Source organism: Pempheris klunzingeri, chromosome 13 (genome assembly GCF_042242105.1).
Source record: "Pempheris klunzingeri isolate RE-2024b chromosome 13, fPemKlu1.hap1, whole genome shotgun sequence".
Taxonomy (NCBI): Eukaryota; Metazoa; Chordata; class Actinopteri; order Acropomatiformes; family Pempheridae; genus Pempheris; species Pempheris klunzingeri.
In genome coordinates, this window is record NC_092024.1 from 14,916,143 (window position 1) to 14,943,076 (window position 26,934).

The following is a 26,934-nucleotide window of genomic DNA, read 5'->3' on the forward strand; positions in this document are numbered from 1 at the left end:
GTGTTCTGTCGTCCACGGGGACAAGGAGCTCTGTGTGTCTGTGGAGGATGATGGATTACATGGGGGCCACGGGTTTATGTGTGTGTGATGTATGTATTTGTGTGTATCTGTGTGTGTGTGTGTGTGTGTGTGTGTGTGGGCAGGTCCCCTCCATTGTGTTGCTATGTACACAGTGGAAGCATGGTAGTGAATTAATTTTTCACAACAGCAGCTGGAAAAGGTCATTAAATAAAACAAATGTTTGTGAATGGGAATCCCCAGGAATTAACTTCAGCACCTTCTAAGCATCAGTGTAGTGTTCTGGCAGTAAATGGGAGCATTACGTTGTATTATGGACAAGAGCACAGGTGGCTGAGCACACTGGCATACGCTTGGCCTTCTGTCAGATTAAAACGAGTTGAAAAAAAAATTGCTTTGGATTTGATTTGCCTGCACGTGTGCTCATGATGGCCATTTCATATGTGACAGTCACACGTACGTGGAGTGTTGCTGCCTCCTTGTTCCTGACTGTCCCTGTCCTTTGGGTTATGCTTGTGGCAGCCAGCTCTTCCTGTTTATTTCCATTCCAACTATTTGCATGTGTGGTAACTGATCCGCCGTATTCATAAAGACGTCCAACATGAGCTGTGAGTGTGTGTACGTGTGTGTCATGTGATACACAGATGAAGCAGGCCCACGGGGAAAGACAGAGTGGCCAGCAGCAGGACTACATCCGTCACCAACACAAAAACCTCACCCGTCACCCAGGCACAGAAGACAGAGAGCCACTATCACAACCTCTGTGTGTGTGCGTGTGTGTGTAGGTTCAGCAATGCGTGTGGGTGAGACCTTATCATAGCTGGCCACATTCCTAGCAGGAAGATAAAAGAGGCCAAATGAACCAGATCAGACCGGTGTGTGAGCAATATACAGTATGTTTGAGTGTGTGAAGAATGTATGTGTGTGAGTGTGAGTGTGTGTGTGTGTGAGAGTGTGTGTGTGTGTGTGTGCATGTGCGTGTGTGTGTGAGTGTGTGTGAGTGTGTGTGTGTGTGTGTGTGTGTGTGTGCGTGCGTGTGTGTGTGTGAGTGTGTGTGTGTGTGTGAGTGTGTGTGTGCGTGTGTGCGTGTGTGTGTGTGTGCATGTGTGTGTGTGTGTGTGTGAGAGAGAGAGAGAGAAAGAGAGAGAGACAGAGAGAGAGTGTGTTTGTCAGTGATGAATAGGAGTTTAAGGACCTACACCTTACAGATAAGCGGAGAAAATCATCAGGACAACAACAACAGTGCTACAATGCAGGCTCAAACAAATACAAGGAGAGCACTCCAGACAAACATCAACATTCAGACACAATGTACAGCCATGCAGAGGCTGAACATGTCATGAAAAACATCTACTTATGTAGTCAAAGGCCATTCATGCTTTACCTGTGTATTCTATGAAATAGTGAGGTTTAAAACATTAAACTCAGTTAACATGTTTCAAGCTATTCTCAGATAATACTGGTCACTTGGTGGGGTGTCCTTGTATACTAACAGTCACATACACATAAGTGGGTAAAAATGTTGCTGCATGGAGTACACTATATATAACACTAAGGGTAGACAAATGTGACATTTCGTATTCATTATATTGATTCAGCGTAGGATATTAAATACAGAGTACCTCACAGTGTGGAGCTCATTAGCATCCATTGATGTACTGTGACATGTCACTGAAGAAAAACATCTGAATTTAATGTGAGACCATCATGTCTGGCCAAAACGTGATCCACTAAATAAGATCAGCATTGACACTCATTCAATCCCCACTCATTCGAATATTGTCCGCGTGCACTTTACTCTGCTATCATACAAAACTCCACAAGCCACAATCTTTTTCTCTTCGACAGATGACGTACAGTAGATGAGTTCCCTTCGTTCAAGCTCAGAGGAGGAATTTGCTGGATGAGGGAGCACATCTCTTCTTTGTAAGGAACGTTGTTGCATTTCATTAGGGATAAGATTCATCACAGCAAGCAAACAAGAGAGCCGTGCAAATCACATTGGAGGAATTCCTACACTATCCTCAACATTGTCTCTCTCTCTCACACACACACACACACACACACACACAGACAGACACACACACACATATACACAAATGCAGCTGATACGCAAAAGGCACAAAGCAAACAAAAGCTGAGAGAGCAGATTCAGGAGACAAAGGGGTACATCAAGGATTGTGATACTATGTGATTGCTCATTATTGTGCACTTCAAAATGACGCATTACTGTGTCAGCGGTAGGAATGGCAGCCGGCTGCCTGCAGTTTAACAGGCATATTCTCATTCTCATCAAACAACAGTTCATTCTTCAGAGGCCTGGATCCCAGAGAGGCTGACCATGTGGGTCAGGAGTGTGTTCTCCTGGTCAGAGGTCCAGTGCTCTGTCTGAGTGAAAGGACACCCAAGGGTCCATTTTGGAGATGGCTGTTAAGTTCCAGCTCTGACCCTGGAAAAATGGCCCAGATAAGGCCTGTATACAGACCAATTTAACAGGTCACAACCCTGTCTCAGAGTCGGAGCGACACAGCGGGAGTGTGAGAACACTGCCTAGGGGATCTGTCCCATGATGAGATGCTGGTGATATCTGAGTGTAGCCCTGACACTGCAGCGGGGACTGTCAGCCTATTGATTCACAGCTCCAACAACTGGGAAGACAGGGACAGAGCCAGGTTGTGTAGCCTCAACTGGGACATTGTGTGATTATAGATATGTGTGTATATGTGGGTATATATGCGCATGTCATCTAGTGGAGCGCCATGTGCCCGAGGGCAGCAGGCCTACACAACAGTGAACAGACAGAGACAGAGGCAGAAAGCTGGAGCCTTCATCCACATGAATTCAACAGCTGCATATGCGACACAACAGATCTATTCATCATGACAGATGTACACAAGCGCAGGCACACACACGCACACACACACACACACGCTTGGCACATACAGGACAGTGGCCTGGTTGTGGCTCAGGAGATGAGAGGGATGCCATACAATGTCTGTGAGTTACAGTGTGGGAGCCAAAGGGAGATGTTACCACACACTAGTAGACAGTCCTCTGTGTCTTCTAGTGTGTTAAACACAATGATCGTGCCTGTCTGCTAGAGGCAGCACGCTGGCTCTGGTTGAGACAGCCGACTGAGCGTGGGATGGAGCTGGAGGTGTGTATTAGCGATATTAGATAATAGATAGACTTCAATGAAAGCTTTGATATTGATATAAACAAGCCACATAAAACAGAAGTGAGACAGAGACAAAGACAGAGAGAGAGAGAGAGAAAGACTGTGAGAAAACAACGACCCTAAAATATTTGCGTATTAGAGAGAAAGAACACAGAGTTCTGGTTCACACAGTGTTGTGTGCCCAAAAGGGAAGTGTTTATTCTCTTTATTTGAAGTCAGATCTTTGTGTGTTAGCAGGGTGTGGGTGGTGCAGGACATGAACTGACAGTTTATCTAACACTAAAGCTCCAGATGGAAATGGGAGGAAAATCATAACACTGGAAAATATCACATCTACTTAGGAACTTATATATGTTCTTACTTATCTAAATATACATGCTTGTATGCTTCAGTCAAACCTTCTGTATCATTCAACCTCAACTCTAACCAAACTTTTAAAACAAGAGAAACTCAACTGACTGCCTAAAAAATGCTGAACATTAAGTACTGTCCTTGTTTAGCTGATTAGGTGCTGTGCTTTGGCGGCTGTAAGGACCCCTCTCTGGCCCAGACTGGTCTCTCTGTGAGAGGTCAACAGCAGGGACGTCTGCCAGGTGAGAGGTTGGCTCAGCTTTAATCGATGCCCGCCAGAGGAGGACAGACAAGCGGGCATGCAGGTAGACAGGCCAACATGGTAACTACCAGACAGAGATAAAACTATTCGTGGTGGGGTTCACCGGCCAACCGCTGAGCCTGCGCCGTGGCGGAGAGACTCACGCTTCAAAACGGTTTAGGGGATTGATTTGACAGCTAATTTACAGAGGAGATTTGCATATGGCCATGAGCTAATAAGGCAGGCTTTTCTTTTCTATCCTTTGTCTTTCTCTGCTATCTCTTGCGGCTCTTTCCATCCTTTTTTTAGACCTCAGCAAATAGTAGCAGATAATGTAAGCGAATTAAAGAGACAAGAGATTCAAATTGGATATTGATTAAGAGAGTAAAGCCTTGTGTTTTCTTCTGGTAAAGCCTGTGTTTAAATGATTGATTCACAATGTCACTTTCCACATCCTACTGACTGTGTGGTGAGCAGTGTTCAGGACTGAATGTGCCTCTAAGCCTTCAATGGGCCCACATCATGTCACACCATGCTAAGTGCTTTGACACTGCCACACAAAGAGCCCTGCCTATCTGATGCCAATCTTCCCAGGTCTTGGTGTCACCCAGGTGGAGGCTTTCAGAGAAAGGACAAAGTCTCCTCAGCAGCCCTGCACAATGCAGCCTGACTGACAGCAGAGAGGACAATATGGAGCTTCTCTGTCAACTGGATGTTTAAGTGAAGGGAGGAAAAGGAAAAAGGATTCAAGGGCAGGCGTATACATTGAATCCACAGAGAAAATGAGACGTGGAAAACGGGACACCTGGAACTCACATTCAAACACAAACAAAAACTTAACATCTACATAGCATTTCCCACTCTGTGGAATCACCTGGTTTAACCTACCACAGCCTCAAGTCAGGCTACACACCACACTTGAGTACCTGCCCTTGCCTTTCACAGGCTCATAAACTTCTGTTGTGCTTCAGTTCACTGGTGTACTCGCAGAACAAGCACAAAAAGTGATTTATAACTCGAAGGGAAATGCTCACACAAAGACTACCACACAAAAGAGCAGCGACACGTCATGCTGACACACCATCTGTCAATAAATTAACACTCAACCATTTGCATGGTTACAACTCACTGTTCATGTTCTTGAAGATGTTGAGAATGGGGAGGATCTGTCTGTAATAGGGCACCAAGGACTCTCCCACCATGTCTCCAGACATCACCAGGTGCTGCAGGACTTTCAGCGTTGTGCAGATCACCTGACGGTTCCTCGTGTTCAGGGCATCTGGAGCGCAGGACAGCGGCAAAGGTTAGAAATCAAGGCTTAAGGCAAGATAAAAAGGCCTGCAAAGACAGTCAGTACGTTTTTAAACCAGTGTTTCGGATGTAAACTTGATATACAGGTTGTTTGGTCGGGCAGGTGGAGGTACAGAAAATGTAGAGTGATTGTGACAACTGCAACTATATGGTACATAAGAGTAGGTTTAGCAGACACACAGAGCCAAAATACACATAAATCTTAACCCACACACTCCCTTTCCCTTGAAAGCATTTCCTTTATAGCTGGGCTTTGATTTAGACTGGCTTGTCTGCAATCAGTGATTTCAAATGCACCAGGGAGGCAGGAGTAAGTGAGAGCCAATCACTGGGCTATTTGGCCTACAGCTGCACTTAACTCCATCTCCCACTGATAGAGAGAACAAAAGGGAATGATGGTGGGAGAGATGGAGGGCTAGAGAGATCAAGAGAGACAAATATAGAGAGAGAAAGAGGGAAGAGGGAAAAAAAAAAAGACACAATGTCAGAAAGGGAGATAAAGAGATGTGACAGGCAGAGGGCGAAGGGTTAGGAAATAACTGTGATTAGCAGCTAAGACTGCCATATTTTTCTAGTTCTTTGTGCTTGTTTTATTTGTGCTCTTTGAGTTTTTTTATGTTACGAGTGCCGGTAATTCCCTTTGTGCACATTGTTGGTTTAAAACAGCATACCGCAAGTTAAAAAACAGACCTGAGCTATTTCTCTTTATGAAACCTTAAACTGTTATTTCATGCCTACTTTCACAAAAAGAGGATGGTAATGGTATCACAGCGCCTGTTTTGCCAGTGAGCGCCCACAACAACAAAAATGAAAGGCATGAAAAAACAACATTTCAAGGGAAAGAGTCAAAACAAATAAAACCGCAAAACTGAGACACTGAGGGCTCGTGGTTGAATAAGAGGAGGAGAAACATTTTAGCAGGTGAGAGACAGAGGTAGAAAAAGAAGGGAAGAATGAGTGAGAGACACTTATTAAGTAAAGCTAGCACTGAAAACTAAATCAATCAATCAATCAATCAATCAAAAAGCTGGATGAAGAAATTTACAATGTTGCAAAACACAAAAAAACTAAAACACTAAAGTATTTAAATCTGCTTCTTAGGTCTTAAAGTGTAAAAATGAATGTGATGAGTATTTTCACTGTCTCACAGATACATGCCAACAAACTATGGCCAGATACTAAGTTAGTAAAACGCTGAGGACTGATAAAGTCTGTAGCCACAGGTTCTGGTGACGACACTTAGAAAACATAACACTTAAACGTAACACTCTCTTTCAACTTTCAACTCTTTGCGAGTGAGGTGGTCACATTAACTCTCACAGAACAAATGGCCGCAAACAAGACTGGAAAAACAAAAATGATGAAATGTGTTTACTCTTAAGTCGTGTTGATGATGACAACACTTCATGCCACAAGTGCAATATAAAATGTTTGTTTAATGAGCAACTAAGAGGCAATGCCACTAATTTGGTTAAGCGCCCGTTGAGTCAACAACATAAATTCACAGATATGAACAGCCTTCAACTAATGTGCCACAGTCCTCCATCTTCCACACTCACCAACATTATTTCTCCCAAAACCAATTCCAGCACCTCAACTTTGGGTATATATCCATACCAAGTACAGATCTGAAATCAGTGCTCTCTTTTTACTGAATTTGAAATCTGTTTTTTCTCATTGCATGTAACTTCATGGAGTCATTTTTATGTGAGGTTGCACTGTCTGACCTCATGGCACTAAAAACCCAGCGTAAGTCATGACTGAGTGAATGTAACTGGTGGCAGGAACATTGGACTTCATAATATAATAAAGAAGCTGTATTTAATGTTTTTCTGTCACATCACGGCTGATACCTGATCCCCTTAATAGGGTCATTGTCAGTGCTGATACTGATACAGAGCATTAAATCATCACTACAGTCATTTATTCATACTGTTTATTTAACAGATGCCCAATACATTTACTGCACTAGATAAGAGGTGAGATTCCATTCAACTGTTTTAATGCACATCTTCAATTTGCGTACAAAAAAACCTGGGTGGCAAAATTCAGAAAAATCTCATCAAACATCATCGGAAAGTTTTTACGCTTAGCTGAGGTGTAAAAGAAACACTAAACTAATTTCCAACCAGTATACCATCAGTAATCAAAACTACATTAAACAAATTGACATGCCATGCTGTGCCATAGTTGTAAATAGTGTTCATGATGTTACTAACATTGCAGCTAAAGAAATTATTTTCATTATAGAGATTGATCAAGCAATGATGATTCCACTCTTATATTTCTGTTTATAACAAATCAATCAATAGAACAGCTAAAAAAAACAGTAAATGACAAGTGATAAGCGCTAGCAGTGAAAGTAGTAATTTCAGTGACTGAGAGTGAGAGAGAAAGAGAGCAGCAGCCCTAAAATATTATGTGTGACAGTTAGAGCACTCAGAGAGGAGCATACTGCATCACCCTCTGCCTGTGTTAAAATGGCTAATATGCAAATACAAAGCTGTCACAAGCGTCCACACATACACTCACACATAACAGTCACACTCGCTGGCACGCTCACAATCACACGTATGCATGCATGCACGCACTCACACATTCCAACGCGCACGCAAACACATTAAAAGCAATAGATAAAATGTCAGCCTCAGTCATGCGCACAGGCGATGAACACAGCAGCAACAAAATCTAAACGAAGTTATTCAGTGCGGAAGAGTAATATAAACAACAAGAGGCTAATAGGTCGAAAGAGTAAAACATTTTACACTCTCATCACATTGCATGGACACAATTTTGTGTATGCGTGTGAGAAAATTGAACCAGGGTCCATTGTTCTGTGTCCATCTGAGTGTATCACAAGTGCACGAGGGAATGTCTTTGTCTCTGTCAGTGACAGTGTGTGTGTGTGTGTGTGTATATATATATAAGACCTATACAGAGGACCAGCCATGGAGATGATGCTGAATGAGCGAATGTATTGTGCTTTATGCCATCTCTCCATCTCTGCCTTAGTGTCTCCCCAGACAGACAAGCGCAGCGATATCTGCCATCACCGAGATAAGGTGGAATGTGGAATGACAGGAATTTCAAACCTACATAACAAACAATGAAATTCTAATTACCAGCCAGCGCAAACAATTTTCCCTGCTGTGACATTTGGACCGCGGGACTGTTCAATTATTCATCGGCACTCTCGCCTTACTGAAAAAAAAAAGAGAAAGAAAAAAGAAAAAAGAGCAGACGAGAAGGCGGCCGAGGGCCTGATGTATTAATGCTGGTATAAAACCTGTATTGGGACAAATCTGTATAAAGTAATAATCTATTCATGCTGGGACCTGTTTCATATTCAGCGTGACAATAAAACAATGGTGACCTTGTATTTGCTTTCCTGTGAAATGTCAGAGGTAGGGTGACATGTTGGAGAGTTTAGCGGTGAATTGTTCTCACTCATATTATAAATATACTTTTCAGATCAGAAGAAGATGTTCCGTGCAGAGGCGTAGCTGAGGATCTTCTTGTAATGAAAGTCTCATTTTGGTTCAAAGCTGAACAAATGTTATGGCAATCAACGGAGGCTCAATGGAGGCATGGCTCTGAATCCTTCTCCCTATTTAAGAAAGCCAGAAAAACCCAAACCACAGCATTTCAGTAACATTTTACCCTTTCCTTTTAAATCACCATGGTACTGTTAAGCTAAATAGGGCTTTTTTTTGCCTAAACTTATAGAAATATCGGCTTTTCATGTAAAATCATTTGTGATATTTTCTCTGCATGTTTAAGTTCATGAATATTTTACAAGTAGTTACATCCCAGAAACACATTTAGGGAAAACACCCTCTAAAAATCATCAAAACAAAGTGTTTTTTTATGTCTTTTTTTCCTGTTTCTTCTTTCACGTGAACACCCATGAAGGGCACAGGGTGTACAGTGGGAAGTCACTGAGGACAAGGCCTGAGAGTATAATGTCAGCCAGAGCCCCCTTCATTGTGTATTCTCATCGGGTGACCTGCAGTCATCATCAAAATTCACCAGGGCCTGACGTGACTCAGTCGCTCTGCAGATAAGAGCCTGCCAGCCACACTGAAGATGTATTAACGTCAGAGGGAAAAATATATATCTTTTCATTTTAGACTGCAGACGGCTTTTTATTTTCTTCCTCTTTCCGCCATTCCCTCTTCTTCCCTGCTCCTTAGAAAAGTAATTAATCTGCAACAGAGACACGGACTGGCGGATTTGCCTCGTGGATGGCGAAACAGGCCCGATTTTTAATAAACCAAGAAGTTAATAAGGAGCAAGCCATTTAAAATTCCATTATCAGTGCAAAGTGTGTGTTTTCACGAGGAGCATAACTGTCACCTTTGGTTTGGCCTCCAAAAGGCAAAGGACCAAAACTGCTGAGGGGTTTGAATTTATAAACTACTGTCCAAGTTAGCGAGTGGCCTGGTCACTCTGTGTATAAAATCGAGTTGCGTGTAAAGTGGGTGCCTCTTGCTGAAGGGCAAAATGGACATCAGGCTATTATTCAAATATTTAACCAATCTGTGAAAAGATAACCAATACTGATGAAACAACACATTGTATGGAGTAAGGTGTGAAAAGAACTAATTTAGATTTATTCAATTAATTTTACTTTACTTTTTTTCCCCATTATTTAAAATGTATGTGAAAAGACCCTGTAGTGTGTGCTCAGTGCTCTGTGTAGTGTGGTAACAGTCGCTGTGGTGACTCTGTGCCAGGGTCAGTCTGTCACTGTGTCTCTGTGTCTCCAACAGCCCTGCCTAGTGTTGGCCGTTCCGCCCCTCTGCCTCCACAGACGTCCATCACCCACACATAAACAGGGAACACACAAATACACGTACAAACCACCAGCCAACTGCCCATGACATGAACACTATCCTGGGCTCACTGGGCGCCACTTAAAGGCTCCCACTTTGAAACTGACACTCCAGTTGGCAGCGGCGCCAAACAAAAGACAGTGTGTATGTGTATGACTTTGTGTGTGTGTGTGTGTGTGTGTGTCTGTGCTGAAATTTTCCAACAAAAGCTGCACTCTGCATTCCTCTACCTTCTCTGTACCTTGATCCTTCTCGTGCTCGCTACACAAGAAGCCCTTCCTGTCCACATGTTAATTCTGATGTCTATTTTTGAAGTCACTGACCACTTACCCTGAGACATGACCTTTCCACCCACCTCCATCTGCCAACTTGTGTGTGTGTACGTGTGAGTGAGTGTTTGTGTTCGTGTAAACGTGTCAGAGTGGAAAGGTAAGGAGGCGCAACACGATGACACAGCTAAATGTAGCATGTCACCACATTGCACATGGCAGATTATCAGCCATGCTTTTAGAGCCAACTTCTTCCGGCAAATGCAAAAACAAGGACGCTTCGCCCTGAGGGTTGATGTAATAATAGGAACCGTATGACTGCGAAACCAAATTAGGACTTGTCACAGGACTGGTTGTATGGTAATGTTAGAATCCGTTGTAGCTCAAGTGTGTAAGACAGGTGAGTCTATTCCTGGTAAAGTATGTTGTTCTATTTTGGTTGCACTCTATTGCTGCTGAAATATTGTCAAAAGGGGCTTAAGAGTGCCATTGAATAATTATTAAGGAATATGTTAGTATATCTTAGATATACTGTAGATTCTGGTGTGTATTAATATTGAATTCACAGTATAATTCAAAATTTAAAATATTGCTCTTTTGAAAAAATGATAAAGAATGTGATACCACATGTTTCGTTTCCTACAACTACACTTTTATTGAATTTGTGCCTGCAACCTATGTATGTTATTAGATTCTGATTTATTTGAGGCTGCAGCTAGTTACACTATAAGCAACTGGGAATGTCTCCTACACTTGGGATTTGTCTGAGATCAGCAAACAGCAATTAAAATGTTATGGTGCTGTCATGAAAATAGTAAATAATGAAATAATGACATGCAAATATATTTATTAAGGCTGCGATTAAACTCTAACTGAAAAGATTACTAGGCTGTCAATCACTCATAAAATAATGATAATATTTACTTATATAAAGGTTTGTACAACTAATGCAAATTAATAAGGTGGCAGGGCTGCCAAAGTTTAACGAATAGTTGCTGTATTTTAATTGCTGTGGTAATCGTCTTGTGTGACTACACCACATATTTTAGTGCAGAATAATAATATGAAGCTGTACATATTTTAAATGCTCAAATTTCATCGTTGGTGTCTCTCTCCTCCTCATTTTATAGCTATGATTTTAATATGCTTTAGAGCTTTATGGAAACACCTTTAACAATACTCTAACTGACACAACACCAACATTTGTAAGGTTCCTTTAGTCTTGAGATAAATACATTTTCCCACCAGTAGCAAGGAAACACAGTGAAGGTAAAATGACATCTACACACCCAGGGTCACCTGGGAAAGGAGATGTGCTGTGTGTGATTTGTAAACCGTGAGAGTAGACTTACTCTTTATGGGGATGATGAGCTGTGGAATGACGGGCTGGATCTTGGGGCCTCCATGCTCCAGCAAGTCATGGACTCCCTGGCGGGCGAAGAACTCGTATGGATGCACCGTCTCACATAAGCCATCAAAAAAAAGTGGCAGGTAGTGGTGGTAGTCTAGCTTCTCAATCTCTACCTGAGGACAGAAATTTACATTTACATTACAGGCAGTTAGCTGTTAGCTGCTTCTTTAATCCAGAGCAGCTGTCAAGGAAAGAGGGTGTACAGTTACTGTCCTTTGCTCAAGGGCATTTGTTGGAATATACAGCTGCTGATGGAGACATTAGCTAGCAGCAGGGATGAACTTTTTGTTTAAAAGTCACTCTCCCTAGTCACTAAATCACCTTCAAGCTCACCCAGATTCACACCTGTACCTGTGCATACAAACATACAAACACACACTCACACAAAAATGCACATAGTGATGAATATAGCAGATGAAAATTCCAATTGCTCTCAAGGAAATCAGTTATTGCCACAGAGCTCCCTTTCATTCTTTGCCCTTTCTCTTTGTATGTCCTTGGCTTTGCACAAAATGTAGGGCTTAGGCTCCTCTTGCAGCCATTAATAACCCTTACAGTAAACACATACATACACATTCTGACACACGCTTGCCCGCATACACCCACACACACAATGGCGGGGGGACAGCTGTTCAGGAGATCATGACACAGCGGCATGTGGCATCTTGTGGGATGACATGTTAACACCTGTTTACACCATTTACAGAACAGACAGAAAGGCGCACACACATACAATCAAGCGGTAGATGAAGACGTTCGTCCAGTTACAGGCCACAGGCAGCCTTTGATGTTGTTTGGCTGAGTGTGTGACACATTAAAGTGAAGTCTTTCATGTGTGTGAAGCCATCAGAGTAAAGCCACTCAGGCACACTGGGCTGGAACGAACAGCTGACCCACAGGAGGCTGTCCTTGAGCCTTAAGTGCGCATGTGTGGGTTGTGACAATCATATAAAATGTTACATGTAGCCATGGCTAATGCAATGTTTGTGTGTACTAGATCTGGTTACTTGATCTGGTGTATGTATTTATAATAGGGCTATCAGCTGTAGCACTGCATCCCAGTGGCACTATTGTTGAGCGAGGGGTTAGAGGTTGAATGGGTGAGTCTGTTTTTCATGTAATGAAAGGTAATCCCTTTGGTGTAGAGGCAAATAGCCCCCAGCAGCAAGGAGTCCTTGAGGACAGCTGAAGCCATAAGGAGACACTCTTTTGTCCACACATACACACACACACACACACACACAAACACCCTGCTGGGTCACGCTGGTCTGTGCTGAAATGTCACCCATGCAGTGACGCTTGGTGCTTTCAAGTCCCCAGTCCTCTCTCAGCCGCCGGTTAGAGCCGAGACTTCAAAGCAGGGCAGGCCCCCCCCTCCTGCTGCCAATCCTCCCTGACACCCCCCTCTGCCCCCCACACACCCCCTGGGTAAACACAGAGGCGGCATAGCAGAGAAAAAAGATGGAAAGATGGCAAGATGGCAGCAGAGACAGAGAGCCCACACTGTTAGCGCGGAGAGACAGGGCTGATTGCTTTGAGGCAATTTGCCAGCCAACCTTGACCTTTCCTTGCGCCTGGTCAAGATCATCATTGTGCGTCAGGCGGGCTGGAGACGAGAACAAAAGCAAACATGAGCCCAGAAAGAAGGGGAGGCGAGGGAATGGAGGGGTAGAGAGGGTGAGGAGACGTGAGATGACACTACCACACAACACTGCTAGCTAGCCAATGGCAGTCAATGGCACACACACTGAGACGCCATGACATACAGCGCTTTTATGAATGTCTTTGGCCACAAAAACAACAGGTTAATATGTTAAACATTTCGCCTAAACTGGAAATCAACAGAGTGTCCAGGATTGCAACCATGTATCAATAATAATATTAATAATAGCATTTTTCTTGGTGCATGATTTTTATAATGCTAGATGGATGTACCTACATTAGAAATAATGTTGGGGAATTGTGGAATATTTGGGGAATATCTGGGCAAATGCAAAAATGCTGGCCCTGATTCACCATAATGAAAAGGTAACTACTATAATAGAAATAAATTTACAGATTTCAGCGTGCTTTATGCCAAAACATTTATTTCACTGTTGTGGATAAAGAGTAATACTCTCTACATGGATAAGATGGGTGTTGTTAAGCACTCCATTAGAAAGGATAATTTATATTTTAAATGCTAAACAGCATGTAATTGGCAAATATATCAACATCCTTAATTAATTGTGTTAAGTATTTAGATTTGACGGGGGATCAAATGAATTACTAATTTCTATGGACAATGTAGTTTCTGAGCTTGTAGAATTGTTATTTTTTACTTCTAAATACTTGCTATATTTTGCTTTAATTGCAATAAATATACTACATTTTATGTACAAAATGTTGTATAGATTGCTATTTGTTAAAACAGGAGGAGCATGTTTGCATTTTTTTCCTTTTATTGATTTTGTTCTATTCATTGTATATTATATCAGTGTAAAAAGCTGTATTCCATGATGCTGAACATTTCATACAAAAATGATTTAATATCATGGTGAAGTGGGCAATACTGTAAGGCAATGAGAATTTATGTGTTTATGTTATCTGTTGTGTGTGTGTACTCTGTTATCACATGTCTCTTTGTCATTAAATTTGGCAGATGTGTTTAAAACATGTTTAATGACTTGTGAGTATTGTTTACTTTTTTAACACTGTCAGTAGATAATCAGGTATCAGGTCTTTAGGCAGAGACACGAGTTCACCTACCCTGTTATGAACCTGAGACATTGTGGGAATAATTACCTGAGAGCATTAATGCGGTGTGTTTCCTGTGAGGAAGCCTCCAAACTCTGTGATGCTCTTAATCAAAATCACATAAACAAGCACTTAGGGACTGGCTGAAGATTCCAGTTAGCACTGAAGGAGTGGGGACAATCAGCAAACACCTTCACACACTCACGCTCTCCCATAGTGCACACACGCACTTACACACACACACATTCCCAGGGAATCTTAATCAGAGGCTGCGCTGAGCGGTAACTCTTGCATCCATTATCGATTGTCCGCCCAGGTTTGTTTGTCTTTGGGTGCCTATGGGAATCCCCCTGGAGTCCAGGGAGTCAATGAGAGTGGAGCACAGAAAGACTATCAGCCAAGTAGCAGCAATTAGCCCTGGGACACAGACCTGCGTGTCTCCTCTGGTCAGCGCTGCAACAGCAGACACACAGCAACAGAAGCAGACTACACTAGGAGCAAGTCTGAGGAGAGCCTCTGCTCATTAAACAACCGTATCCGAGGCCCCTGACAGGCACAGGAGACCAGGAGGAATGAAAACAGCAGGCTCCCACTTTAAATACACAATAGCTGGACGTGATAGTGTCTGGGGTTGTGTGTGAATACATGTGTGGGTGGATGAATGTGTGTGTGTTTTTGTGTGCGTGCGCACGCGTGTGTATGAGCGCTTGCATGTGACTATGTAAACCTTGTGTGTGCTCTGATATGATAAGCTATTGGGCTAGTTTGCCAAGGTAGTGTGTGTCGTTTATGTTGAAAAGCTGAGAGCAAAATCATACAGAAGGTGTACAGCAGGATAATATATGGTGTGAAAGCGACAGAGAAAATTAGAAGAAAAGAGGGAGTGTGCCTGTGTGTGTGCCTGTGTGTGTGTGTGTGTGTGTGTTGCTGTGAACTATATCAAATGTAATTTGGAGCAACTAGTTGACCTCTCCCCATTACATAAAATTGCACTTGACTGTTGGTGGGCTGTAGTAGGTGGCAGAATGATATCATGGGTTTGGAGGCTTCTGTTCGGACGTCAGTCGGTGAAAACACTGTTTACATTTCCAAATGTGTTAGCTGTATAATGGTATACTGTCATTTCTCCCTCATCCTCCACATCCTGATCTAACAACATGGGTGAGGGAGGTGAGGGAGGTGTGGGTGGAGGTACTCTGTGCGCTACAGCTCCATGTTCTTCTATATCTAACTCTGCCTTGCGCTAGGCCACAGCCACATTTCAAAAATCCCCCAACGATTTGATCATATCCCTCTTTAAACAATACTGCACGCTGCACTGCACTGGGTGCACTGAACACTACACCTAAATATTCCATTTCAGTCGGAAATATGTCAGATTACAGGAAAAAAATGAAACTGCTGGCTAATTTTGCCATCCGATCTCAGGTTCTAACCTTTGTTGTCTTACTAAAAGCATGTCTCATAGATCATGCAAGAAGCAGGCGGTATGCCAGCTGTTTGACAATGATGCTATTTTAATTGATGATGCCACAATGACTTGACCTGGATTCAGCTTTCTGTTAACACAAGTGCAGGTTTCTGTATTTAGATGAGCTGGCAGACGAGCTGCTGTCAATTATTTCAGCTTTGAGAGGAGAACAGGCTTCCTATTGGTGCCATTCATGCTATGAGTCATTCAATACACAGTCACTATGGCCTTTCAAACATCCATTAGTTCTGCTGAAAATGCACTATAGAAGACCAAAGAGGAATGCACGACTCGCATATGATAACATGTTTGGCATACACCTAAAGTAAATTCACACCCAGGAAAGAGATACGCATTGAAAGGTCTATATGCTATGGAGATGCAGGAGGCAGGCATGAACCAAGAGGCACTAAAAATAACAATAAACACCAGTGTGATCTTGACTTCATGACTTCATGCAACTAGGCATGTTGTTGCTCCGATGTCAGTACCTAAAACCTCACCTGTGGTTCTAAGTTTACACATAAGTTCACTCCTAACGAAACAACAGAGGGAGGTGAATAAATACAAGAATTGAAACTGTTGTGATTTTTAGGGACTGGCAGCATTCTTGTTTGTGGCAGTCTTCTTTGTTGTTTCTGACACTCACACTAGCATCTTGTCCCATCTAAGGACCAATTACGTGAAGTGCTGAAATTTAAGAGAGGCCCTTAGTTGAATATTTATGCTACATTGTGATGTATGGTGGTGATGTATTGAAATTATTATTCAGGGTGGAACATGAAGACTAAATTATAAACTGCAATCATTGTTTTAATTTTCCTACAGTAGGGGCCAGGGCCATTAAATGAGGGTAAAGGAAGCACTCCATGAACCAATTCAATGAGTAGCAGCATCGACTTTGTGGAAAGCAATATTCCACTTATTAATCTCTCATATGAATTGTTTGCAACACCATAAAATTGGTGTTTTGGATGCAAAAGCTGTCCAAGAGGCCAGCCTCCAACTCCATTATGTGCAGACAGCTGCAGACATCACAGTTTGGACTGTGTTACAACTTGGCCAGAGAATTGACCATATTGATCAATAACAAAATGATGTAAGTGAAGTTTAAACATGCACACAGTGCAGACAGACAGGCAAGTTATTAAGTTCACTTTCAGTTCCACTTTTTGGAAAAGATATGGATTTAGCTTTCAGAGTTTGTTTGATTATAGACATTGCAAAGTGCTATTGTGATGTTAAGAACTGATGTATGCATAAAACCTTCAGTGGGGGTTGAGAAGTTGGGCTCATCTAAATGACTGCTGGTGCCCAACTCCCTGGAGGTTGCTACTAACTTTTGCTCTGATAATCAGATAATCACTGAACCCCTTTCTCCATTTAGTGTTTGGTTAAACTAAATCAAACCAAACACTAAATAGAATACTCATTAATAACATGCATTAACTAAATCAACATTGTGGCAGAGAGATAAGTCATGGACTTATTGTGTCATCCTTGACAAACAAGATGAGATGTAAATGTTGCTTTTTACTGTCAGTGAAGTAAACCCATTTCCCAAACACATTTCCAATTTTGTTTTGAGAGATGGTTGGACATCTGAAAAATTGTCATTACCTAATAATTTATTCATCCTAATCCAACCCCGTGTCCGACTGTGTCACAGGGGCACAGAATACCTCTGGCCACAAGATTTCCAAAAATCTGTCACCATATGCGTGCGCCCACTGTGGATACGATAAAGAAAAAAGTGGAGCAAATAAGAGAGAACAACCAGAATATTTTGACTTTTTTTGGAGGTCACAATAAGAGAAGCAAGACTGGAATAGGCAAACGATAAGTAGGGGAAAGAGGAGTGAGTCACTCTCGCTATCTCCCCTGACAGCTGTTTCCATCTAACAAGCATGCAAGTATGCTCAATTCAAAGCACTAGTGGTAGAGTGCATGGTGTCAATTGAAAGGATACCTAACATGAGCTGGATGAGAGAATTTTTGGGCTTCAACGATAGTTCAAAACCAAAGTTATGAATCCAAACATGCACGCGCACACACACACTAAGATGAAAAGAATTTTATTTATACACACAGTTATGCCAGCCGCCCCGAACGGTGTGTTGAGGATTCAGAGAAAGAGGGTGTGATTAGAGTACCAAACATTACCTAGAGTAATTGAAACAGTGACCCTGTAGACAGTGTTCCAGTGTTGAGATTGTGGTTCTGTTGATGCTGTTGTTAAAAAGGAAGAAAAAACGCTGGAAGATGTTCCTGTTAGAAATTGCACATGATAGCTTTACTTTTACTGTATGCGCATGAAAACCTAACAAAGAGTGTTCCGGGATGCTTAAGTCACCATGTCACCAAACACATTTTAAAAAGGCCAGACTTTGTAGCAGGCTGTGTACTCTGTTTACCTAAACTGTCATCATCATTAAGTTTGTGTTTCTGCAGCTTCTTTGTTTATAACAGGAGCACTGAATAGCCTACAGTTGGTTTGTTCTCATGCTCCCACTGAGAAGCCATCACAATTATTTTTCTATAAACAAGCAAACAAGTAAAACCAATTAATTTCACACACACTTTCAAACTTGTCAGTAGAAAGTTGTAATATCGGGAAATGAATTTGTTTGTTTACATTCTTCTAGTAACTCGTGCAGTTGTTGCACAAAACATGAACAATGGGCTCTCTTAGCCACTGCACAGTGCACTCAAAGTGACAATTTGATTCTTAGGCAGGCTGCAGTGATTGAAACAAAGGTAAACAGGGAGTGAGACAGGACTGGGCAGATTGGTGAAAGAGTAGAGGGATAGAGATAGTAGAGGGATAAATATTATGCTACTATGTTAGAAGAAGCTGAGGTGCGTGAGGAAGACACTGTCTGGAACCTGCTCCAGTTTTAAAGGTGAGGTAGCTAAATAAAGCAAAGATTAGGACTCCGCTCACTGTGCGTATTTGTGTGTGTGTGTGTGTGTGTGTGTGTGTGTGTGTACACTCCAGCATGGGACCCTCTGCCACTGTGATGGAAGTAGGCCAGAACAGTGCAGAGAAGCAGGAGGAGGAGGGAAACGGGAGGCGACGATCATAACAGGAGTTGGAGGGAGGGGAAAAAAATGAGACAAAAGGTTTCATAGCCGGAGTTTTCCTTATCTCAGTGCAGTGTGTGCGTGTCCACACATGTGTTGGCCTATGTGCAGTTAGCATGCACATATGCTCTAATAGCATGATATAAGCCTTTCCAGTGACCTAGCAATGGTCATAAAGTCACAGCTTGCTAGCTAGTAGTGTGATTGCGTCTGTGTCTTGTCTATTCAGGAGCCACGGCCTCTGCTCTCAGCTTCCAGTGATTACAGCTCAGCAGCCGAGCTTGACAACACACAGGCAGAGTGTAATCAAGTCAGAGAGAGGGAGGTGTAATCAGCATTTCCCCTCCAATCAGCCCCAAAATCACTGTCTCTAATCAGCAGCCAGCCATTGATGGGTTTGATTGATAGGATGGATTTGTTATCTGGCTGTGGGGGTCTGCAGGGAGCAGAACAACAAGCAAGAGCAAGAGACACAGTCAGCTTATCAGCTATCGCTACATTTGTTACCGCTCCCCTCGTTGAGCGAGCTGAGCTTTTCCTCACAGGCTACAACTGCAGCTCTCCTCTCATTTATCATACAGAAGAATTAAATGTGGACACTTCAAAGTACTTCCACACACAAGGGTCCCCGGGGGCATGTGTTTTCTCCCTGTTTAAAATGGAAAGGGCCAATCCATCACTGGATGTTTGTGACGGAAACAGAAACCACAGAGAGTATTTGTGTAGTTATTTGTGTGTGCTTGAGCGCGCAAGCGTGCGTGTGTCTATGCATGCATTAATTACTCGCTTTTTTATGTGTGTGTGCGTCTGCATGTGTGTGTGATTTGTACATGTCAGATGCACAGTGAAGATAAGGGGACAGAGTAATGCTTTTTCAGCAAGCAAATACCATGACTGTAACATCTACTGCCTGCACACTTTTGATAAATCTTGCTCCTCTGCCTCACACTGTACTGAAAAATCCTCACAAATGTACAAGCAAATATGCTCATTTTCAATGAGCATGTGATGAATGAGCTCCATTGATTTTGTGCATGAAGCCAAAACAATAGAGACCAAGACAAATGCTTGGTCTGTTTAAGATAACAAGGCGGCTTTACCAGGCTGTGTGACATTCTCTATGTGTGTTTACACAAATGGGCATGACAAAAATCAAGAAAATTAAGATGAGATACAATTTAGCAGATACAATTAGAGTGCACATTTGTGCCCATTAACATGTAAAAATAATTAACCAGCGGCTGAATGTGACCGTGACGCTCTGTTGATTATCTGTCTCTTACTCAAACAATGGTGGACAGGATGAGTTATTAAAATCCAAATTATACCACTCAAGAAGTAGCATCAAAGGTACAGTGTTCAGCGTTAATGAATGTTTTGTGTCGACAGAGACTGTCAATCACAGCACACTATCAATGTATTTGTGATGTATGTATATATAACATTTCAACATTTTAAATTCAACAAGTGAACCCAACGCTGAGCTTGTGTATCAAGTGCGTGAGCCAGTAATGCCCACCCTGAGCTGGGGAGAAGCACAGAGAATCAGCAGCATCAGTAGCAGTAGGCAGTGTGCTTTTAGGGCCAAGCAGCAGCAGAGGCAGAGAGTGTCTGTCAAGGCTCTGTCCAGCTCCTAATGGGATGTTCTTGTTGTTGCCAGCGGATAACTCTCATCCTGTGTTCTGGACTACAGATCAAAGAGGGCCTGGACTCCACAGAGCTCTCAGGGCTGCATGGATGGGGAGCACATAGGCTGAGTGGAGTAGGAAGGGTAAGTAAAGGGTAAAATAAGAAAGCATGCAAGCAAACAGGTAACAAAGAGAGCAGGAAAGAGAGAACAAATGAAGGAAAGAGGAAAAAAAAAACTATACTTTGCAGTGAGCATGTATTGTGTCCGTCTGTTCACCCTCACAGGCAGATTAAAGCCAATTCCTCTATTTTCTGCTTCTGTGTAGGTGAGGGAAAAGGGAGGTGAGAATAGGGGAGCAAAAAAAGATGAAAGCCAACTATAAAAGTCAAGTGCGACAGTGGTGTTTCCTTTAAACCTAATCTGGGGAAGAAGGGAAATGGATATGGCTGTGAGCAGTACCACAACACTGGGACCGAACAAGATGGTTTGACTTAGAACAGGTTTCTCCAGAAGGACAAGCAGTCCTACTTTGTGCAAGACTGTCACACAGGACCAGACAAGAGGTGCGACTGTTTCGGATACATGTTGGGTCAATAAATGCTGAAGTGATGAACTGTGCCATCTTCACATGGTAGAACGCTGGCCCTCTCAGCTAAGGGTCAGTAGTGATGTCAGGGTTAGGCTCTTTGTCAGGTGATGTGGAATCAACCTTTTGAGGTATGAGAGGCAGCCAGCTATGCAGCTGATGGTCCAGAGATAAAGAAAATGGTTTTGTGTGATGCATATCAAAAAAGCAAGGTGAGGGGTGACCAGCATAAAAGAATAACGCTTTACGCACGGGGCTGCACACAAATTCACACACAAACGCACACACAGAGCTCCATCATTCACCTGCGGGGAGAAAGATGTCTTTCCTCAGCGTTGATGATATCATCTTTAGTCCCATGGTTCAACACTTTCACTCAAGGCCTTTGACAAAAAGACTGAATCTAAAGAAGGGGATTGTTTCAGGGAAACTGACTAATGTGCTCTGCACGCAGGGCCTTATGAGCGGGATGAAAGCTTGAAAGCTAGCTTTTGAAATGTCACAGAAAATCTAGTGCTGCAAGTGAGTGAGCACACACAAGCTCACACACACAAACACACACACATCTACACAAAACTACTACTACTACTGCTACTACTACTACAGTAAGATTCATATTTCAGTATTGCCTGACCATGATTTTTTGATATAACTAAATGCAAAGAAGTGCGCAGCATTGAGGTGTTGAGATCAGATACTGAAAACCACTGTTGACTCTGATACAATGCAGCATCTGTCACAGTTCAAGTTACTGACATCAGGGAGGACAATCCAAATGCAGACCCAACACAACTGGAAGAGTACTGAGCAGTTTACAACATCTTAAAGCAGGAACTGATGAAATGGAATGTCAACAAGCAAGTTTTCACCTCGTTGCAGTGACGCTGAAGTGTACTCAGCAGTGTGTTCGATACATTCTGACATCATTGCATGCTTCTGACGTTGGGCCACACCAACTGCACAGCCCCCAGCTGATGATTGGCTCCTTGGTCTACGGTTCCCTAAACCCAACTTCCTCTTCCACCTCCCCTCTAAAACATACCCATAATCAGTTAACAAACGTACTCATAAAGACGAGAAGAACAAAGAAACTAGTACAATAGCAAAGCAAAGCCACTATATAGGTTTTGACAGACTTATCACATGCAGCTTTTCCTGCTTTCTTCTTCTACTGCATTTCAGTCAGTGTGCACACAGGGAGCATGATGAGCGCTTAAGAGGTCAGTGAAACAATACTTTTTGGCTTCGTTTGAAGTTACTTTTTGAATTATGGGAGGACAAATGAGTGCGCTGAAAACCAGGTATTTGGGACTGTGATTAAAACTGGGGAAGGGCAAGAAAAGTCACATGAATATGAACTCTGGATGGGATGAAAATCACTGATCAGTGCGAGTGCTATTAAAATTACTCAACCTTCTCCAGAGGAATAAATCCCATCCAAATGAGGCTTAAGATATGGTTTTGGTGCTGTCAGCCATGGCCATCTGGCTTGCTGGCAACAAAGAGAGATCAGTTTGAGATCAGGGACTCCTGAAAACTGAGTTTTTGAACTATTACTGTAAGTAACTGAATTGTTTTATTTAATGGTGGCTGGAGAGAAACTCAAAGTGGTCTAACATGGTGGTCTGCAGCACAGGGACCCCACAGGGGACAGTACTCTCCCCCTTCCTCTTCACCCTGTACACCTCGGACTTCAGCTACAACTCTGGGAACTGTCACCTCCAGAAGTTCTCCGATGACACAGCCATCATTGGGTGTGTGTCAGAGGGGGACGAACAGGAGTACCGGGAGGTCGTCTCCAGCTTCGTTGACTGGTGTGAGCTAAACCATCTTCAGCTCAACACCAGTAAAACAAAGGAGATGGTGATTGACTTCCGCAGGAAGACATCCCAGACTGCACCGGTGAACATCCAGGGACTGGACATTGAGAGGGTGGAGACCCTCAAATACCTGGGTGTTCACCTCAACAACAAACTGGACTGGTCATAACACAGACGTCATGTACAAGAAGGGCCAAAGTCGTCTCCACCTGCTGAGGAGACTGAGGTCCTTTGGAGTGTGCAGGACTCTGCTCCGGACTTTTTATGACTCTGTGGTGGCGTCTGCAGTCCTCTATGCAGTGGTCTGCTGAGGAGGAGGGAGTACGGAGATGGAAAGAAAGAGACTGAACAGGCTGGTCAGGAGGGCCGCTTCTGTCCTGGACTGCTCCCTGGACTCCATAGAGGAGGTGTGTGAGAGGAGGACACTAACAAAACTCAAGTCCATCATGGACAACCCCTCTCACCCCCTGCACGGGACTGTGGGGGCCCTCAGCAGCTCCTTCAGCAGCAGGCTGAGGCACCCACCCTGCAAGAAGGAACGCTACCGCAGGTCATTTCTCCCATCAGCCATCAGACTCTTTAACAGCAGCATCACTGGCTGATGTAACACACTGTTTTTCCATTCATATCATTCCACTCCTTGATATTCCTGTCCATACTTGTACATTTCACATTTTATTTTATGATACATAGTGTAAATATTCCGTAATGTAAATATTTATTTATCATCACAACACATATTTATTTTGCTATTGCTTTATTTTCCAATGTTGCTTTTATTCACTCTTTCTTGTCTATTGTTGCTGCTGTAACATGTAAATTTCCCCCTATGGGGGATCAATAAAAGAAGTCTAAGTCTAAGTCTAAGTCTAACATAGACCTTGGACTACAAGGTCTATGTAACTACATCCTTTGAGTGATGCAAATAGAACTAAACCACTTATTCTGTTGCTTACAATGTATCCAAAAAAGTCTATAGTACAATTCTTATTCAGTGCTACACACACAGAGAGATACAGGCATACACAGTCAACTGTTGGAGATCATTAAATATTCCCATTTTCTATTAGAATGGAAAAATTGATAAACAAATTCTACAGTCTGAATCCACCAGCTTGAAGAGTGTGTAGTCACGGTAGGGGAGCCATTACAGCAGGTGGTGGGTGGCATTACAATGGATGGAGAGAATCTACGAAGATATATGTACTTGGGAGGACAAAACCCTTTCTTCCATTTAATGTTGTTTACCTGGATGTAAGGAAAATAGCTGGTGCCCAAAGATGGTGTATGGGGATTATGCTTGCTCATGCTTGTGTGTGCACTCCCCCCCCCCACAAAACACACACACATACATACACACACCCCACAAATCTACATCCTGTTTGGAAGAAGGAGAAAGTGAGGGAAGCAGAAACAGTGCAGTGAAGCAGATGTAATTACAAAAGGCAATACAAGCCATGTATCTCCAAGTCTCACTGACCCAATGGAGGAAGTAAGTCAGAGCTTATCAGGGTGCCACAGAATGGGGAAATCTTCCAGCAGAGGTGGCAAGTGCTCCCTGCTCTTTTCAGATGTGACATATTGGGAAGATGATGGGGGCAGTGGTGGTGGTGGTGGTTGGGCTCTACGTCGAGAAGACAGCAACGGAGGAAATCGTCCCTCCTTCATTCCAGGCAGCTGGCAATCTCGGGTTTTCCCCAGGAAGAGAGATTTACGCCAGATAACCTGCACTGATACAGTTGTCATCTCATGCACAGACGGGAGGCTTAGTTAGACAATAGGTGTGAGATTGGGGGGGGGGGGGGTTTAAGGATATAGTTGGTGGTAGAGCAGTGAGCATGCAGTAAATATGGCATATTGCAAACTGTTGTACCATCGATTTGTGATGCTATACCATTCTTTATGTTAACAAGCCACGCCAAGAAGGAAACAGTTATTGCTGCTATTGCTCGCCATTGCTGCTGCTGTTTCTGTTTTGTTGCTGTCACTGGTGTGAGAGATGTGTGGAGATATTGTTTTTTAGGAAATCCTGTGGAGAGATTTGACAAGCATTGTCAGATGACAAAGTGAACAGCCAGGAGATGAAGATGGGTATCCTTCTGACAGGTTTATTGCAAAAGATGTAGGTACAAACTGCTTGGCCTTGCTGCTGCCTATTAACACATGCACGCACACAAGCATATGGAAAAGACGCATGCATGCACATACGCAAGGACACGCACACCTGTGTGCACAGGATTACCCTGCATCTTATATTTCCTGTAGACAAATTATTGGAAAGGGAACAAGCCATTTTGCTTTAGGGTAAAAAAAAAAAAGAGAAAGTGGCATGTGAGAAATGTGAACTCCATCTACACCCACTGCTCATCTCTCGTCTTGACTACTGTAACACATTTCTTGTAGGACTGCCGAACTGCACAGTAAAAGCTCTGCAAAATGCGGCAGCACACCTGGTCTTCAACCAGCTAAAGACAACTTGTGTCAGTCCACTTTCCATCACACTCCACTGGTTTCCCACATTTTGTTCCAATGACTAATGCTCGCCTACAGAGTGACCATTAGCTCAGCACCCACCTACCTGAATTCTCTCATTTGGATTTATGAATCTTTTTGTTCTCTACGATCTGCAAATGAATGACGACCTGTCCTACCATCACTGCCAGACAGGAAATGTCGGTCCAAACTCTTCTCCAGAAACTCTTTCTGCCTTAGAAAATCACTGGAAGCCTGAGAACACTTTCTCAGCTAATATGCTCTTTCTCTCTCTCTCTATCTCTCGATCTTTTTCTAGCTCTTTCTAAAAGAAAAATGCACCTGCGAGCCTAGTGACACAACATTGTCGCTCTTATTCTCAAAGGTTTCTACTTGATTGGATTTTGGCCTAGCTCATTTGTGCCTCACTTTGGACAAAAGCATCTGCCAAGTTAATAAATGTGAGCCAAATAGGTGGCCACCGTACATACTCGCTTTCTCCCTCTGTTATTCTTCTCTGATCCTTTATATGCAGGAGAGAGAAAGGTAATGAGAGATATTTTAGGCCAATTGAACCAATTATTATTCCACCGCTGCTCATCAATCCTTGGTGTTATTGAATTCTGGCTCTGATTATTGGCATGTTATTTTTGTCAGATATAAAACCAAATTGTGATATGGCACGAATAGCAAGTTGCTTTTTCATGGTAGAATAAAGAATGATACAAACACTACAAATAATATTCCTGCCATGCACAAGTTGAATTTCTCTGTTTTACAATTGTTTTTACTGAAGTTGGATATGCTAGTATTAGCTGATTTGGGTAAGTTATTACTACAGGAGGGCACATCTAAACACATTCACACACAGAACCAAGGTGCGGTAAGCACTTTGTCATGTCAGAATGATTTCCTTGCTGGCATAGAATATTTTTTGTGTTTGTATCTCTGCTGTCTTTTGAGGCTGATACATATTGTAAACTGCTGGATACACATACGGCGATGCATAGGTAACTGATGATATAAAATGAAGCTCAACAGGTCCCAAATTCACTTTCATCTGGTCCCAAACTCAAATAATAAATAGGACTGAGCAGAGAGAAAACAAGAGAACTACATCCTCACAGTGCATTTTGCCTCCAGGATGCAGTTCCCATTACCTCTGCTGATTCACTGGAGGTAATCACCAATATGGCTCTGGAGAAATCGGAGGGATAAGGAAAGGGGAAAAAGTCAGTTAAACAGAAAGAATGAGGATACATGGAGGGGCCTTTGAATGAAATATGGCTTATATTATTTCTTTCTGCTCTCCAGACAGGGCCGTCTGTCATAGCCAGGAAGGGGCCAGAGAAAGTGGGCTAAGTGGTCAGGCCATTTCTTGTGCCTTTCCAAGTGGCTGAATAGATATTAGGATTTTACAGGCTATTACACATGATAATTGCACAGCATATTGAATTTCGAGCAATTTTCTCACACCGACTCCCTCTTTCTTGCTCCCTCTTTTCTATAAATAAACATTTT

The 26,934-nt window shown here is 42.7% G+C and overlaps 1 protein-coding gene across 1 annotated transcript in view; it reads right to left on the bottom strand.

Moving 5' to 3' along the window:
- pacrg (PARK2 co-regulated) overlaps positions 1-26,934 on the bottom strand; it is a 120,065-nt gene that overhangs the window by 48,708 nt on the left and 44,423 nt on the right. Inside the window, exons 3-4 of the mRNA XM_070842910.1 lie at positions 11,556-11,727; positions 4,918-5,067 (exon numbers count right to left, since the gene is read on the bottom strand). Of these exons, the coding sequence (XP_070699011.1) occupies positions 4,918-5,067; positions 11,556-11,727 (322 nt within the window). The remainder of the gene's footprint in view (positions 1-4,917; positions 5,068-11,555; positions 11,728-26,934) is intronic.